Source organism: Gorilla gorilla, chromosome 1 (assembly GCF_029281585.2).
Source record: "Gorilla gorilla gorilla isolate KB3781 chromosome 1, NHGRI_mGorGor1-v2.1_pri, whole genome shotgun sequence".
NCBI classification, from domain to species: domain Eukaryota; kingdom Metazoa; phylum Chordata; class Mammalia; order Primates; family Hominidae; genus Gorilla; species Gorilla gorilla.
Window position 1 is genome coordinate 37226499 of NC_073224.2, and position 18684 is coordinate 37245182.

At 49.7% G+C, this 18684-nt stretch overlaps 1 protein-coding gene across 1 annotated transcript in view; it reads left to right on the plus strand.

The window, feature by feature from the left end:
* Positions 1-338: 338 nt before the first annotated feature.
* The window catches only part of CAPN2 (calpain 2), a 63566-nt gene continuing 45220 nt past the window's right edge, over positions 339-18684 (plus strand). Inside the window, exons 1-2 of the mRNA XM_031016183.3 lie at positions 339-695; positions 5577-5646. Of these exons, the coding sequence (XP_030872043.3) occupies positions 459-695; positions 5577-5646 (307 nt within the window). The 5' untranslated portion in view covers positions 339-458. The remainder of the gene's footprint in view (positions 696-5576; positions 5647-18684) is intronic.

Here is an 18684-nt window from a genome sequence, read left to right on the forward strand (position 1 = left end):
TTAGTTTCCTCGACTTCACTACCTGACCCTCTGCTAACTCCCCGGGTGTTTTCTGGACGGCCACAACTATCCTAGCCTTCTTCCCTATGGGCTGCAAAGGTGGCCTCGGGTTCCGGTGGGAGCCCCAACTCTGGACCGCGATTCGCGAGCCTCCCCGGCGCCGGGCCGCGCCATCCCGGGAGCTGTCCGCAGATGGCAGCACCGGCCCCGGGTCGCGGCGGTCCCGGCGCTCCGCAGGCCGCAGGCTGGCCTGGTCCCGGGCCGGGAGCCCAGCAGGCCGGGAGCGGCTGAGGCCACACCCCGCGGGCCGGGCCGCTTCCCTCCGGTGAATCATCGCTCGCAGCGGCGGCGCCCGCAGTGGAAGCAGCAGCGCGCCGGGCCCTGGCCACGCCCCAGCCGAGCGCAGCGCGGAGTCGCCCCGACCTTTCTCTGCGCAGTACGGCCGCCGGGACCGCAGCATGGCGGGCATCGCGGCCAAGCTGGCGAAGGACCGCGAGGCGGCCGAGGGGCTGGGCTCCCACGAGAGGGCCATCAAGTACCTCAACCAGGACTACGAGGCGCTGCGGAACGAGTGCCTGGAGGCCGGGACGCTCTTCCAGGACCCATCCTTCCCGGCCATCCCCTCGGCCCTGGGCTTCAAGGAGTTGGGGCCCTACTCCAGCAAAACCCGGGGCATCGAGTGGAAGCGCCCCACGGTAGGAAGAGCGCGGCAGGAAGCGGGCAGGGCGGAGTGCCGGGCAGGGCGGGGTGCAGGCCGGCCCGCGGCGCGCTGGGGCGGGGGGCAGCCCGGGTGCTGCAGTGGGGAAGCCGCAAGCCAGGACCCCGCAGTCCTGCGACACCTCCGCGCCGCCAGAGCCCGGGACTCTGTTCGAGCGTGGGGGGACTCCCGGGGCCTTCCCTCTCTTCCACCCACCACGCTTTCCTGGGCGGGTCGGGGCGAATCACTGCCCTCAGATCCCACTAGCAGGCCACTTTAGGACTTCACAAAAACTCAGGGTGATACAGGAGGCCGGGTGAAACTTTGATTGGACTCTAGCGGGGAGCTGGAAGGGAAGGGGAATCGGGTCTGCAGGGAAGGGACGGTGAGAGGCAGCATCTACCAGACAAAGTCCGTCTCCAGCTGGGGTTCTGTCTGTTCATGGAGGGGGACAGGCCATAGCCTGGTCATTTTGTGACTAAGGATAGTCTCCTGCAGCCCTGGGGTTAGATTTATTTTTCCAAAGGGGAGCCAGCGATACCTCCTCATAACATTGACACTGGTAATTAACCCAGGACACGGAGGTGTCTCATGGTTTCCCTGGCGGGAATCACCGGGGAAACCTCCGGGAGCCCTCCAGACCCCCTTATCCCGTCCCCCAGGGTCTCTGACCTCCCAGCCCTGGGACAACTTGTGCTCCCCAATCTACTTGTCCATTCTGTTTCTTGGGGAAACCCCTGAGGCTCCTCCTCCTTTGGGACACTTCCCCAGGCTTCCCCTACCACGCCTAGGAAAGCCTGCCCTGAAGTCCAACTTCTAGATTCCTGTTGTGAGAACAAGGCTTCCAGCTCTGCTTCCACACCCAGCAGCCTCCCAGGTCACCTTCTGTTACCCTAAATCCAGCCCATAGGTAGCGAGGGCTGCAGGAAGCGCCCTAGCCCAGACTCAGAGCACTTGGGTTCTCCTTCTTGCTAACCTGCTGGGTGACCTTGAACGAGCCATTTAACCTCTCTGTGCCTCCATGTCTTCATCTAAAAGAAAACATGCTGCCTAAATATTTGCTCTCTTTTGTGGCCCACCAGGCCCTGCCATCATGGCCTCCTTTCAGTCTCTCAAAGAGCCGGTTCTTTCCTGCACGAGGCCTTCTCACCAGCAAGGCACGCTGTTACCTGGAGTGTGGCTCACTCTCATTCTTCCCAACTTAGTCAGGTGTTCCCTCCCTAAAGAGGTCTTTTCTGACCCTTCTTAGCAGCCACCTCCCCACCTTGTTTTTCTCTCTCACCCCACTCATTTCCTTCATAGCATTGTCACAGTTTAGAATATAATCACATGTATTTGTTCTTCCTACTGAACTGCAGGAATCATGTGTATATTTACCAGTATATCCCCAGTGCCTGACACATAACCATGCCTTTCACAGTATTCATTCATTCATTCATTCATTTACTCACTCATTTGACAACACTGATTGAGCACCTGTTACATGCCAGGCACTGTCCTGAGAGCTCAGGAGATACACCAGTGAACACAAAAGAAGTGACTGTTTGTAGAATATGGATGCAGGATTGTAATGTGCCTCAAATGAAATTATGGTTGTGAAAGTGATACACTGACCTGACTCAGTGCCTCACACCTCTAATCCCAGCACTATGGGAGGCCAAGGTGGGAGGATCGCTTGAGCCAGGAGTTCAAGACCAGCCTGGGCAACACAGTAAGACTTGTCTCTATAAAAAAGTAAAAAAAAAAAAAAAAAAAGTGAAACACAAACCAAGAGAATGTGTTCACTTTATATTTGCATGGCACTTTACAGTTTACATAGTGAGTTCACATACTCATTCACTTATTCTTTCACTCATTCAGTAAGCATTTCTCGAATACCTACTATATGCTGGGCACAATGCATATGGTTTCTGCTTCTGAAGACTTACTTCTGAGGCTAGTGAGGGGACAGAGACAGGTCCCCCAACAGTTGGAAATGCCTGTGGGACTTCCAGATGAGGATGTAGAGGTCTAGAGATGATCTAGCGCCACTGCTTAGGGCAGGCGGGCTGTGCACTGCACAACCAAGGAAGAGTGTGACTTTTACGATCCCCATTTGCCAGTTGAAGAAATTGAGGCTTGGGAAGGTTAAATACTTGCTCAGAGTCAAGTGGATATAGGGCATAGATCCAGGACTGTGTGTAGTCTGTGCATGTTGAGCCTACCCCTTATGGCTGCGCTCTCTGCCTCCTTCCTACCTTCTCAAATGCTGCTGAGGTCAGGCAAGGGGAGCACAGTTGTTTCTGCTGGATTTGAACACTAGCAAGTCATTGGTGAGTTTAGCAGAGCAATTTCAATGGAAAGGTGAGGGTAGAAGCCAGATTGTTGTAGACTCCAGAGTAAAGGAACTGGAAATTAAGAACATGATCAACTTATTTAAGAAGGGCCCCCGGGAAGAGAGGAGAACTGACAGGTAGAGCAGGACCTGGACTTTGAGAGCCTGTGTTTTTTTCATATGAGAACAACTTGAATGTGTCATATGTTGAATCACCAGGAAGAAGGGATTAAAGATAAAGGCAGGGAGGGGGCAGTGAAACAGGGTCCCTGAGGAAGTGAGAATACGGGTTGTGGGCAGGGGAGGGGAGCAGGTTAGCCTTGCAGCAGGAGGAGCTGCTCTTCCTCGAAGAGAGGATTTCACAACACTGGCAAGAGTGGCTCCAGTGCCTGGAAGGGGGATTAAAGCAGTAAGTCCAGTGGGGTCCCAGGGCCATGCAGGGGTACAGTGAGGAGAAAGCAGGTGTGATCCGGGTGGCACATCAGATCCTTCCAGCAACCAGTCTGTTAGGAGCAAGGGCAGGTGTTGTGAGCCCCTATGTTTCCCCCAAGAAAATCAAACCTCTGAGAGGTTTCTCACTTGCTTATCTTCAGCTGGCGGAACTCAGCCTCAAACCCATATGTCCTGTCTCCAAGTTCAGTGACTGTTATCATCAACTTCTTCAACAGTAATAATAATAGATCACATTTATGGAGTGCTTGCCAGGGCATGTTTACATCATTATCTCATTTAACACTCAGAACAATCCTCTGTGGTGGGTGTTTTCATTGTTCCCATTTTGCAGGTGAAAAAACTGAGACTTCAAAAGGTTAAGTGACTTCACAGGGTCCTACGACCTACATAATAAGTGGCAGAGCCAGGATTCAAACCTAGGTTATCAGAATAATGCAGCAAAGCCCAAACCCTCAGCCCCTTTTCACTGACTGGTAAGACCCATATTTAATTCAATGCCCTACATGCTGTGCACAAGTTCCAGTTTTCTGAAGCATCGCTTAGATGCTTAGGTGTTTAGCACCACTCTGAACTCTGACTTCTCTAGAGAGGCTGCTAAAGGCATTAGAAAGTTTCTGAAGTATAATGGAAAAACCCTGCTGGGGTAAGTGCCTGGCACACTCAGGATTATCGTGTGATTCTTTATAATAAACAGGCTCCCAGCACCAAGCCCAATCTATTCCATCAGCTGGATAAGAGCTAGCTGGCAGGCCTTGGGCCAAGCTGGCTTCCTTTGCCTCAGCAGAAGAGCATTCTGATTCTCTCTGCCATCCCCAAAACTGACAGGAGCAGAGAGAAACAAGGCAGAGGCATGAAGGGAATGTCCTCTGCGGCAGATGGTGCTTCCGGAAGAGCTCCCACAATCTGAGCTAGAATGAACAGGGGCTAGATCCAAGTCTCATATAGACAGACTTCTGCTTGACAGAGTGGGCATGCCGAGGGCCGTTGGGTGGAGGCAGGCATGTACAACCCAAGCGGACATGAGACGCAGCTCCTTCAAGGCAAGGTTGCCTGAGCCCAGAGAGGCTCAAATTTGTGCCCCAACTTCCTCTGTGGCTTTTGGGTGGGGCTCTTCAGAATCGAAACACACTCAGAGGGCTGCTGAAAGGGCTAAGAAGTGTTCAAGGTTGGCTTCCATCAGGCTGCTCATGATAATAGCCCCTGAGGTTTTAACACCCTTGAACGCTTGGTACTAAATCAATTAGAGGCAGGGCAGGAGCAGAAAGAGTTGGCGCATTTGATCAGTAAGTTCCAATGCCAGTGCTGTCTATTATCTGTGAACTGTGTTAACTTTGGACACGTCACTTCACCTTTTTGAGCTGTTTCCTCGTCTGTAAAAGGGGGATAATACCCATTCCATGAGGTAAAGCTTTGAGCACAGTCTCTGATGTAAGCAGGTACAGAATATATAGATGCTGTAAGTTTCATGGCCCCATGGAAGAATTCAAAAGAGTTAGATCCCGCCTGCCCTCAAAAGGGTATGTGTTAGGAAATCAGAGTAATACCTAAGTAGTAAATTGCAGAGTCCAGAGACTCTGGGACTCAGACTTGAAGGGAGGAGTGAGGATTGGACTAGGAAGGACGACTTCACGGAGGAGGTGACAATGAGCCTCAAGGTATGATGCAATATGGAAAAGGAGGGAAGAGAATGGGAAAGGAAGGAATTTCATGCAAGCAAAACAACTTGCATGCAGTAACAGAGGAGAGAGGGTGCTAACCCAGTGGATAGGGTGGCTCTAGAGTGTGGATGGTCTCCACGTCTGGCAGAAAAGGCTGGCCTTGCTGCTGTGGCCCCCGGGACACAGCACAATGAAGGAGGCTCCAGGCAGTCCGGAGTGTGTAGGGTCCAATGCCTGCCCTTCTCAGACAGGACCACCCATCTACCCATCAGGGCCCAGGGAGCAGGGGTCAGAAGGACCTCATGACACAGAGTTCTGACTGTGATGACACACTTTCCCCAGAGGGGAGGGGAAGGGGAGAAGGGGTTAGAAGACCCCACTGAGAATGGACGCATCCTAGCTGCAGAAGCACCTGGCTGGTGGGCTAACAGCACTTTGTGGGTCTCGTTCCCAGGAGATCTGCGCTGACCCCCAGTTTATCATTGGAGGAGCCACCCGCACAGACATCTGCCAAGGAGCCCTGGGTAAGTGACAGATTCAGAGCAAGCTGGGGGATCTTGTCTGTAAGGCTGTGGGTGGAAGAGATGAGGGACAACCTGTGGCTTCTCTCCCTTCCCAAGCAGCTTGGCAATTTCTATTTGCAGAGAAGCTCCATGGAATTTCTTGGCCCTAGTGGGCAATGATTCTACCCTCAGCCCCATGCCGGGGCACACAAATGAGGCCTCCTGTGTCCCCTGCACAGGGCTAGTTGCTGAGGTTACAGAGATGCTGCCACTAGGAGGACCAGGCGGCTTCTGGATGTCAGCCACCCCTTGGTATGCACCTCCTGGAGCCAGCATTACCAGTGGTTCACGAAATACACTCTGGGCAGAGGACTAGGTGGGAGGACTCCCCCAGACCAATGACAGCACTGAGACATCAGTTCTGTGAGGTTCAGGAACCAGGGAAGGTGACTCATTGTAAAGAAAGAGGAAACTCTAATGCTCGCTGCTAAAGGAAGTTATAGTACCAGGGCATTCTCAGTGTTTACAAGACAAGCTCACCATGGTATCACAGTTGTAACGCTCATTTAAGTAAAATGAACTGGAGTAGCTGAATTGTCCGAAACCTTGCTTTCTGGAGCCAAGTTCAGATTTGTTTCTGGAGAGAGTCCTTGTTGAAGGTTTCAACCCACAGGGTTCTCCACCTTTAGTATGAAAATTCCCAAAGCTTCTAGGAAGTCCCAGCAATGGGGCCTGGCGCTGTTATCTAAGATTCTCATAGAATCTGCCCTCAATGTTCTTTTACTCATAATAAATGCGGGCCTATAATTATTGGAGCAGATTATTTGCTCTGATAAACCAAAAATCTATTTTCTGCCATCAGCCTCAGCTGGCTGGCTCCCCAGGCAAGTTCATCAGTAACAAAATCAATCAACTAGAGTTGTACCTCCTGTCCTCACCCACCTAGCAGAGGTTCTGTTACTCATATACTCCTAATACCAGCTGATAACAGCTAATATGTATCTCTAAGGCACCGTGATTATTCCCATTTTATAGATGAGGATGCAGAGGTCCTCCTACAGCTAAAGTGGTGGCTGGTACCCCTGACCCCAGGGTATGTTTAATTCCTGAGCTAGGCTCCGTAAGACGGGACCTGGAAAATTTTCTAGCCCTGAGGAGTGTCAGAGCATCATGTGAATCATTAGGACAGACAGACTGTGAGGAAGAACGTGACCTGGGCGGGAAAGTTTGTCTGAGCTCAGGCTCTGCAGATTCCTGAGATGCCAGAGCACATTCTTACCTGCAGAAAACACTCCTTTAATTTCTTTTCTTCTCACCCAACAAAAGACAGAAGATAGAGGTCCTTGAGCACCCAAGGCGGATCCTCCAGGAAAATCTATTCATTAGAGAAAATGGAATTGATGGAAACTTTGACCAACCCTGGGGGCTTTAGAGAATCCAGAAACAGCCGGCGCGGTGGCTCACATCTGTAATTCCAGCACTTTGGGAGGCCGAGGCAGGCAGATTACCTGAGGTCAGGAGTTAGAGACCAGCCTGGCCAACATGGTCAAACCCTGTCTCTACTAAAAATACAAAAAAATTAGCTGGACGTGGTGGTGGGTGCCTGTAATCCCAGCTACTCAGAAGGCTGAGGCAGGAGAATTGCTTGAACCCAGGAGGCAGAGGTTGCAGTGAGTAGAGATGGCACCACTGCACTCCAGCCGGGGTGACAGAGAGAGACTCCATCTCAAAAAAAAAGAGAGAGAGAGAGAATCCAGAAACAAACACAGCAACTGCCTAACATCTGCTTCAAAGTTTAACAACACCTTAAGTGCCAAAGTGTAAGCAACAAATACATGATTTAAGTCCTGTGTAAATACCACTGGGCCAATTGGAGAGGAGATAGCAAAGGTTAACATTCCTGGGAGAAATTTCCCTCCCAAGGGAATTATAAACCAGGTGAAATGTAAACCTTTTAAAAATTTCTTAGTACCTAGTCTGTAATTTCTCAGGGGTGTGTGTGTGTGTGTGCGTATAATGCAGTATTGGTCATTTTGTTCTTTCAGCCTTTTATTTTGGAGGACTCTAGTTAGATCACAGTCTGTGAAATGTGGTATACTGTACTCTCACCCTTATTCTGGCACCTGGCCAGCGGGTGCTGATGGGGCCTTGACCTTCACCAAATCCCAACAGCCTCACAAGCACCAGGAACAGAGGCCATGGCAGTGACACTCTGCGACATGGCCAGAGATATGAGCCTAGACTCAGCTCTGTTGGTAGTCCGAAGACTGGGCAAGTAATTACCTGGAACTTCCATCTGGAACCTCCGTCTCTTCCAAAAACGGAGAAGGAAGGAGGGTGAATGGAGTGACCTCAGACACCCCCTATGATGTTGTATTTAGCTATTCTAAAGCCATTCCCTGGTTTCTAACCAGCTATTCCTCATTCCTTGTGCTAGAGGGTTAAAGCACTACAAGATCATCCTTATTTTCTCTCTTTCTCTCTCTCTCTCTCTTTTTTTTTTTTTGGCAGGGTCTCACTCTGTTCCCCAGGGCTGGAGTGCACTGGCAGGATCTTGGCTCACTGCAGCCTTGGCCTCCTGGGCTCGAGTGATCCTCCCACCTCAGCCTTCTGAGTACCTGGGACTACAGGCACACGCCACCACACCTGGCTAATTTTTGTATTTTTTTGTAGAGACCGGGTCTTGCCATATTGCGCAGGCTGGTCTTGAACTTCTGAGCTCAAGTGATCCACCCACCTCAGCCTCCCAAAGTGCTGGGATTACAGGCGTGAGCCACTGCGCCCAGCCAAGATCATTCTTTTATTACACACAGAAGGAGTAATAACAGTACCCATCACCTGCATAACAGTATGCAATTCATAGAGCATTTTTTCACTACAGTATTTCATGTACTCATCCCAAATCTAAAGTAAGTATTCTCACCTCACTGTACAGATAAACAAAAACTGAGCCACAGAGAGGGGAGAGTAAGTGTAAAGCCACACAGCTAGTAATTGCCAAAGGATTGAACCCTGGTCTGATTTTGAATCCTACACTCTTCCTAACCCATGCTCCCTCCAATTTGCCATAGTGCTGTGCTGAGGAACCATTCTCAGCAAAATTCATCTTCTCTACCTGTGCTTTCTACCCTGAGCCTTACTCAGTTCCCCCAGGGAACTTGGGCAGGTGACATTCTTAGACTTGTGCACTTTGCAACGCCCTGCCCTGTTTACTGTGCCGCCCAGCAGTGTTTAATCCACAAACACCCAGGCTCCTTCCCAGAAGGCTCAGCTTCCAAGCTTCACCAAAGTCATTTAAACCATGTTTACAGAGCTGCTCTCACCAAGAGCCATCTCCATTGCAGAATATAGTTGTGTAAGAATTGATTCAGCAGAGAAAAATCTGCCCTTCTGGAGGAAGGGCTGGAGACCCAGCTGGAGCCTCCACTGGCTGACCCTGCAGCTAAATATGGCTCTGAAATTGTGGGGTAATAACCACATTCTTACAGGTGCTTGCCACTTGAAATGGCTCCCAAGGACCCAGGAAACTCCAAGGCTGAGCTGCTCCTACCTCTGATGCTCTACTTTGCACTGGGTCACCACTGAGCTTTCCCCACAGCCTCACAGCTCACGGATGAAGGCAGCTACCGCAGCCAGGAAGGCATAGGTCACCTTGCAGGCCTCTGGTTTCCTGGGGTAGAGCCCAAGGCTGCCAAGGCTATTGAAACAGCACACCCCCATTTCATTGTAACCCAGCAAATGTTCCCTGGGCCCCTCAGAGGTGGGTCAACCTGCCTCCTTCTCAAGATGTCACATGGACCCCCAGAGCACCCACTGGGAGGTGTTTAGCTACAGGGTGCCCCACCCCACAGCCTAGCTCAGCAGAGAGTGGGGAAGGGACAAGACCAATGGGAAAGGCAAGCCAGATGGGGAATTTTCCAGTCCTGTTCCTTCTACCACTCATTAGCCACTTATTTGGACCCAACCCCTCTGAGCCTCAGTTTCCTCTTCTGTGAAATGGGAATAATGATAAGGATCCCTTCCCAGGGCTGTGGAGAAAAGTGAGATTTATACAGGCAAACACACTTGGCACACTATAGAATCCCAGACAAATTCAAGGGACCAGGATTATCATTACTGATTCCAGTTATGTGAAAAGTCCTTTTGCCAAATTGCTGAAGAAAAAGAGGATGGTGGAGGAAGAGAAAAGGAGGAGAAGAAAATAAGTTGGGTTGGAAACCAGATCCTTGTCCTTGAAAATTTCATAATCTAGGGGTGGAAATGCCAAAACGAGGAGAGACAAACTTGTGGCCTGTGTTTGGGTAACACACAGATTGAAACTCAGAAGGAGAAACATATGGGGAGAAAATGAACACAAAGGGCTCAGATGTGCATTCCTCAATTTTAAAAATTGAATATTTAAGTGTTTTAAATAATTTTTATTTCTTTTCCTTTCTCTTTTTCTTTCTTTCTTTCTTTTCTTTTTTTTTTTTTTTTTGAGACAGGGTCTTGCTCTGTTGCCCAGACTAGAGTACAGTAACAAAACCATAGCTCACTGCAGCCTCGACCTCCTGGGCTCAAGCAATCCTCCCACCTCAGCCTTCCAAGTAGCCAGGACTACAGGCACGCACCACCTCACCCGGCTAATTTTTGTGTGTGTCTGTGTGGAGATGGGGTCTCACTGTGTTGCCCAGGCTGGTCTCAAGTTCCTGGGCTCAAGCAATCCTTCTGCCTTGTCCTCCCAAGTGCTGGGATTACAGGTGCGAGTCACCACACCTGGCAAATGATTTTTAAATTATAAATTTAAAAATGCATTTTTATAATAGGTACCTTTAAAAATGTTAATAGACTTTTTTTTAAGAACAGTGTTAGGTTTATAGAAAAGCTGAGATGATAATACAGGAAGTTCCAGATATCTCTTACCCAGTTTCCCCTATTATTAACATGTTACATCAGTGTGGTACACGTGTTATAATGAATCAGCATTGATGCAGTATTATTAAAGTCCATGCTTTACGCAGATTCTCTTAGTTTTCCCCTAAGGTTCTTTCTCTATTCCGGGATCCCATCCAGGACCCCACGTTTCATTTAGTTGCCAAGTCTCCTTCGGCTCCTCTGGGCTGTGACAGTCTCTCAAGTCTTTCCTTGATTTTGATGACCTTGACAGTTTTGGGGAATATTGGTCAGAGATTTTGTAAGATGCCTGTCTATTGGAATTTGTGGTACCTTTTTAATAAGTATGCAGTGGCTCACACCTGTAATCCCAGCACTTTGGGAGGCTGGGGCGAGAGGATCGCTTGAACCCAAGAGTTTGGGACCAGCTTGGGCAACATAGCAAAACTCTGTCTCTACAACAAAATTACCTGGGTTTGGTGGCACATGTCTGTCATCCCAGCTACTCAGGAAGCTGAAGCAGGAGGATCACTTGAGCCCAGGAGGTAGAAGCTGCTATGAGCCGTGCACTCCAGCCTGGTTCTGGAGCCACTGCACTCCAGCCTGGGTGACAGAGGGAAAACTTATCTCAAAAAGTAAATAAATAAGTACCCATGTAGTTAAAATTTTTAAAGACTAGCAAATAGATGTTGGCTGGTTTGATGGAGAAAGTAAATCCATTCTTTTTCATAAAAATGATCTCTTCACCACCAGTCCCAGCACCCTCCTTACCAGCCTCCCAGGGCACTGTCCATGGCTACATTGTCCATGGGCCATCGTGTCCCCTCGGCTTCTCTTCTGGTTGTAAATGCTCTTGCACTTTTCTCCCTTGTGGCTGCCGTCCACGCTCCCAGCTGCCTTCCCTCTGCACTTAAGATCTAAGATCTTAGAGACGAGATGAGACATCTCTTGCCTTAGTGCATCTAAGACAGCTCATCAACAGGTCCAGGTGAACTGCTAACACTGCTGTGTTGCTTGGAGGCCCCTGTCCCACCCTGGCTGCCTCAGCTTTGGCCATGGTACCCATGGTCTCCAGCTACATCAGATGCCTGAAGAACAAATCTCTCCTTAGCTCTCCCTGTCCCCTCTCCAGGAATAGGAGCAGTGGGACCCCCTTCAAGAATCCCCCATTTCCCATATACTTTCCTGCAAAGCCACAGGGCGTGCAAAGCGGGATTCCAGGGCTCCAGCCTTTTCCCTATGGGCCTCTGGATCCAGGGGTGACTCTTTGCCTGTTTGGGTGCCTCTTTAGATTTTCCACCAGCTTCCTGTGGCCAGGAGCCAGAACACACCCCTATACGGCCATAATTGTCTTATCTTGTCTCTGAGATTAGAAGGTTGGAACAGATTTTCCTGATGCCCCACTACTTCTGACATTCTGTGACTTTAGAATGTTACCTTCCTCGACAGCCCCCTGCACCCTCACACATCTGGCTTTAGCTGGACTGGTGTTTGTGAGGAATTATATCTCCACCTTGTTCAGCACCAGTCCCCAAGAAGACCAGCCAAGGGACACTCAACTGGGGATTTGAGAAATGAAGGACCGTGGGTTCCATGAGGTCTGTTGGGGTCCTGGCTAGCAACACTGTCTGGATGATTGAGCCCCAGGAGGAGGTGGCCTGGCCAGCAGGTATGCAGTGAGGCCACTTCTAGACCACCCCTGTCCCATAGAGCTTCTAGTGATGATGGAAACCGTGTATATCTGCACCGCCCCAAACAGCAGCACTAGCCCTGTGTGGCTGTGGAGCACTTGAAATATGACTCATGCAACTGAGAAACTGAATTTGTAATTTTATTTAATTTAAATGTAAATAGCCACATGTTCCTTGTGGCTGCTGCACTGCACAGCAGCAGACTGTTGCGCTCTGGAATCCAGCCTCTCAGCCTTTACTCTCCAAAGCGGGATAGTATTCACATCGGAGCCAAGCAATGCACAGACGTCAATAAACAGGCAGGGCATGGTGGCCCATGCCTGTAATCCCAACACTTTGGGAGGCTGAGGTGGGAGGGTCCCTTGAGCCCAGGAGTTCAAGACCAGCCAAGCAACATAGTGAGAACCCATTTCCACAAAAAAAAAATTTTTTTAATTAGCTGGGCATGGTGGTGTGCACCTGTAGTTCCAGCTACTTGGGAGGCTGAGGTGGGAGGATCACTTTGAGCCCAGGAGGTCAAGGCTGCAGTGAGTCGTGATTGCACTACGACATTCTAGCCTGGGTGATGGAGTGAGACCTTGTCTCAAAACAAACAGCTAAACCTACATCAATAAACATCTGTAAATATCAGGGTAGAGAATGAGGACTTGGTGTCTGGCAGTTAGGGATTGGCCTCTTATTCTGCCACGTACTGGCTCTGTCATTTTGAGTGGATCACTATCCTCTTCACACCTCAGTTTCCTCATCCATGAAATGAAGATAATAATAGTGCCTACTATCAAGACCATCCTGGCTAACACGGTGAAACCCCGTCTCCACAAAAATACAATACAAAATACAGAAAATTAGCCGGGCGTGGTGGCACGCACTTGTAGTCCCAGCTACTCAGGAGGCTGAGGCAGGAGAATCGCTTGAACCTGAGAGGTGGAGGTTGCAGTGATCCAAGATCGCACCACTGCACTCCAGCCTGGGCAACAGAGCGAGACTCCATCTCAAAAAACAAAAATAAAAAATAAAAATAAAATAATAGCGTGTACTGGCCAGGTGTGGTGGCTCATGTCTCTAATCCCAGCACTGTGGGAGGCCGCGGTGGGTGGATCACTTGATGTCAGGAGTTCGAGAGCAGCCTGGCCAATGTGGTGAAACCCTGTCTCTACTAAAAATACAAAAATTAGCCGGGCATGGTGGCACACACCTGTAATCCCAGCTACTAGGAAGGCTGAGCAGGAGAATCACTTGAACCCGGGAGACCGAGGTTGCAGTGAGCCATGATCACACCACTGCACTCCATCCTGGGCAATAGAGCGAGACTTCATCTCAAAAAAAAAAAAAAAATTGTGTCTACCTCAGAGGACTGTAAAGATGAAATGAAATAATAGACATAAAGCTCAGAGCTCCAGAGGCTGGTACATAGTAAAGGTTTAATCCATGCAGATTGCACGTTCTCTTTGGGGACAGTACAGCTGAAGGGGAGTACTGTCAAATGAGGTCGGGTCGCTGAAGTGGAGACACATTGTGGCACATCTTGAATACCCGACTGGGTCCCAGCTTTAGCACTTGACATTGGCGGCCACCTAAGTTTTGGAGAGGGGTGTGACAGAGGAGGTGGTGTCCCAGGGGGAAGGTCCGGAAACTCAGAGGAGTTTCCTGCTGTAATTTTCTTGGGTCACACAATGGTCATGGCCTCCTGATGTTTCCCACAAAGGGCCAGAGGCCCTTCAGTGCCAAGGAACGTGGACTCTCTCCTATCCCAGCACATACACGTGCTTCCAGTACCTTGTGATCTTTAGCCATAAGTTTCCACTCACCCATCTGCGAAATGGGAACAGTGACGATGTTTGCGTCCTTTCTTTTTCTTTTCCTACAGTGCAGGGAACTTTAAGACTATGTGACAGAAAGGTGCCACTGGAACCCAGGGCCTCGTGGGTTTCCTCAGTCTCTCGGGAGACCAGGATCCGAGTGAGAAAGTTTCCCATGTTCATTCTTGTTGGGCCCATTCTCAGGATGATGTTTCTCCTGTATTTTGCTACCCCAGCCCAAGCAAGACTTTAGTAGCTAAGCTTTGTGAATCCCCCCAGGAAGTCAGGAAAATAGATACTGTCTTTGGGGTTCCTCCAGGAGCTAAGAAAGGAGAGTTCCTGAAGAGCAGGAATTTAAGACAGGAATTGGCAGCCGAGGGCAAGGTTCCACCTCCTCCTCCCTTCTTCTGTGGGGTCTGTGATGAGAGCAGGGTTGGGGAGGAAGAGGGTGGGTTTGCCTGCGCCTGGGGGGAGGGCAGCCATCAGGAAGGAGCAGCCACCTCTGCTGGGGTACTGGAGATAAAAACTCTGATATTGACTAGTGACCGTGGGGGCGATGGCCCAGGAGGGTCAGGGCTGCAGGGAACAGGGACACGAAAACGACAAAACATGCAACAGGTTATGTCCTCCTGGTCCAGGGCACGGCTGAGACAGGCAAGGGACTAGAGAGAGGAAGAGTGAACGTCAAGCCCCAGCACCCTCGCCTCCCTCCCATCCTCCCTTTTAGGGCCTCCCTTCTGGCAGATAGGGCAGGGAGAAGGGAAAGGAAAGGCCTGGGACACGTGGTTTGGATCACTGGCTGTGGCTCACAGTTCTGATGTGTGTGCAGTTTAGGGAAGGAGGCTGAAGACTTCTTGTTAATAAGGGTGGGGCATGAGTAAAATGGAGGATCTGCCCCCTCCCCTCCCAGCCCCTGATACAAATGAAGGATGATTGTACATGCATGGGGAATTCCACTTTGGGGGTATCCTTTTCTGGGCTGCTGCCAGACTCTGAAATGAGTAACAAAGGGATGGCCCAGGGTGACTCATCAGCTACCCTCTCGCAGGCCTAGCACGCTGGCGGGGTGTGCATTTCCTCTAGAGAAGCCCCTCCCTGCCAGTTTCAGAGGGGTGGCCCTGAATTGGCTTTTCAGAGGTTCCTTCTCCTCCCTTCCAAAGCGAAGACCCACGGCTGCCTGAAAATGTGGCTCTCCGCCTTCTTGGGCTGCCTAGGACCTTGAGAGATGTGTCTCTCTGGGACAGGGCGTCAGGTCTGCTGGAGATTGTTAAAATGCTGTTGTCTCAGGAAGGGTGAAATTTAGCCAGGAGCAGTCTTCAGTATCTTGGTCTGTTTATCGTGTATCTAGCTGTCAGCATGCAAAACAAAAGAACAAAAGGTCTAAAGAAATATAACACAAAACAAGTACGATTTGAGATCCATCAGGGTTTCTCAACCTTGGCACAACTGACTGGATAATTGTTCATTGTAGGGGGCTGTCCTGTGAATTATAGGATGTTTAGCTGCATCCTTGGCCTCTACGCACACACCCCCGTGTGCCACTCAAAAATGTCTGCAGACCTTGCCAAATGTCCCCTGGGGGCTTGGCGGAGTTGGGGGGGCTCATGGAATGCCCCCAATTGAGAACCACTGGCAGAGCAGGAGTGAAGGGGGAGGTACTGTGGGGGTCACTGGGCACACAGAATGCCATTTGGGGAGCCTGGTGCAAGGGAGTGGCCGGATGGGAGGTAGGAATAGCAGTGGTAATCAGTAGGTGAGTTGCTGAAGACAAACTAAATATTCTTTCCAGCATTGCTTCAATCTAATCCAGCCACAAGTATGAGTAAATACTGTAGGAAAGGAGAAAGCATTGCATGTACGGGGTCAGGGCAGCATTGCTGGGATATTTGAGCCTGTGGGAGGGGAGCTTCAAGCTTCCCACTAGCATTGGGAGGAACACAGCAAAGGAGGAGAAGGGCCCTCCCTGCTTCTTGGAGAATGGTTCCCCTGGCAGGCCATTCCGTCTGCTCAGCTTCCCAGCTCAGGTGCCTTTCCAAACCACACATCAGCAGGGAGACAGTGGGAACATCTCAGGTCCAGGGTACCTTGGGAACTGCAGAGCAGCTGGGTGGCCTGACACTGGCATTTCTCAGTGTTGGCTCCATTCTCTTGCTGGCACCCCCAGGTGGGAGACTCTGTTAGCAGGTGTATCTTACTATCCCTGGCTCCCTGGTATGCATTACAGTTCAGACTCCCAAGCACAAGCTCCCTGTTTTGTCATACCTGTATCTAGTGTGCAACAATCCACCCCAAAACAAATGGCTTGAAACACAAGGCATTTTGTTCTCTCTCATGGTTCTGAAGGATGATGGGGCTGAGCTGGGCAACTCTCTCCCGCTCTCTCAAGTGGTTGCAATCAGATGGGGATAGGGACAGAGTCATCTGTAGGCCCCCTCAACCACATGTCTGGTGCCCGGGCTGAAGCGTGGATCAGCTGGGGTCCAGGGATCTCTGTCTCTTTTGTGGTCTCCCCATCACAGGGACTTGAAGGTAGCTGAACATCTTACAGCAGCTCATGTCCCAAGAGAAAGCCCTGGGAGCTGTCTCATCTTTACGACCTAGGCTTGGAAGTCACATAGCATCACTTCTGCCATATCCTATTCATTGAGATCAATGAAGGCTCACCCAGGATCAAAGGGAAGGGACATGGAGCCCACTTCTAGATGGAGAGTGGCAGGGTTCTGGAAGAACATGTGAAACCAGAAACATTGTTGCCACCATTTTTGGAAGACACCACGATTCCTCCCCTTTGAATAATGGCCTTCTTGTCCTTTACCAGTAATAACCCAAACTGCTTGGACATTAGCTCCTCATGGTTTGCAGGGTGGGGAGGATGTGTTTTCTGGGACTTCCCAAGGTACACAGTAGTGAAGGACTTAACAAGCTGGGCTGATATGCCAGCTTCAGGACTCCACTCACCCCCAAGCGTTCTGAGATGCCCACGGGGCTCAGGAGCCCTGACTTGCACAAGCCAGCAACTGCCTTTCTGCTTCCATTCAGCCGGCTTTACTGGGCATCTGTTATAGGAAGAGCAGTGGGCTGAGACTTCAGCAAAAAAGACAAAAGCAAAACACAATCCCTTCTCTATACAAGGTTCTTCCCTTTCTGTGTCCAACCAGTCCCTCCATTCTCGGTCCTTAACTCATCACCAAGCCCCCATTTTCTTCTATTCCCCCATTACTCCAAGGCGAGCCTCAGTTCTCACCTGGAGTCTGGCTCAGGATGCCTACAGGTGGCCCCAGAATTGTAATGGCTTGACATGCAATTTTTCAGCTTTACAATGGCATGAAAGCAATACACATTTAGTAGAAAGTGTACTTGAAGTACCCATACAACCATTCTGTTTTTCACTTTCAGTACAGTATTCAATAGATTACATTGTGTTGTTCAGCATTTTATTTTAAAACATGCTTTGCCTCCTTAGATAATTTTGCCCAACTGTAGGCTACTGTAAGTGTTCTGAGCACAATTAAGGTAGGCTAGGCTAAGCTATGGTGTTAGGTAGTGTCAACAAAATAGTCAAATTCTGTGAAATATTTAAAGAGTTTATTCTGAGCCAAATATGAGTGACCAAGGCCTGTGACAAAGCCCAAGGAGGTCCTGAGAACCTGTGCCCAAGGTGGTTGGTTTACAGCTTGGTTTTATACATTTTAGGAGGACAGAAGTTACAGGCAGACATCAATCCAGAAAGGCGGGACAACTTGAAGTGGATGGGGAAGGCACAGGGGCTGGAGGGGCTCCAGGTCACAGGTGGATTCAGAGATTTTTCTGATTGGCAGTTAATTGAAAGCATTAAGTTATTATCTAAAGACCTGGAATCAAGGCTGGGTGCGGTGGCTTACACCTGTAATTCCAGCACTTTGGGAGGCCAAGGCGGGTGGATCACCTGAGGTCAGGAGTTCGAGCCGGGCCTGGCCAACATGGTGAAACCTCGCCTCTACTAAAAATGCAAAAATTAACTGGGCATGGTGGTGTATGCCTGTAGTCCCAGCTACTCAGAGGCTGAGGCAGGAGAATCGCTTGAACCCAGAAAGTGAAGGCTGCAGTGAGCCAGGATTGCACCACTGCACTCCAGCCTAGGCGACAAGAGCAAGACTCTCTCCCAAAAAATAAAAAAAATAAAAAAAACGAAAACCTGAAACCAGTTGAAAAGTGTGCCTGGGTTGAGATAAGAAGTTGTTAGAGACCAAGGTTTTTATTATGTAGATGAAGTCTCACAGAGGGCCACTCTCAAAGGCAATAGATGGCAAATGTTTTCTATTCAGACCTTTAAAAGGTGCTACTAGATGCTCAGCTAATCTCTTCAGGATCAGAAAAAGACCCGAAGGGAAGGTGATGCTCTACATCAAGCTTGTCCAACCCTCGTGCTGCCCAGGATGGCTTTGAATGTGGCCCAACACAAATTTGTGAACTTTCTCAAAACATTATGAGATTTTTTTTTTTTTAAGCTCATCATCTATCATTAGTGTTAGTGTATTTTATGTGTGGCCCAAGACAATTCTTCTTCTTCCAGTGTGGCCCAGGGAAGCCAAAAGATTGGACACCCCTGCTATAGAATGTAGATTTTCCCACAAGAGACAGCTTTGCAGAGACATTTCAAAATCTGTCAGAAAAATATATTTTGGGCTAAAATACTTTGATTTCTTTCAGGGCCTGCT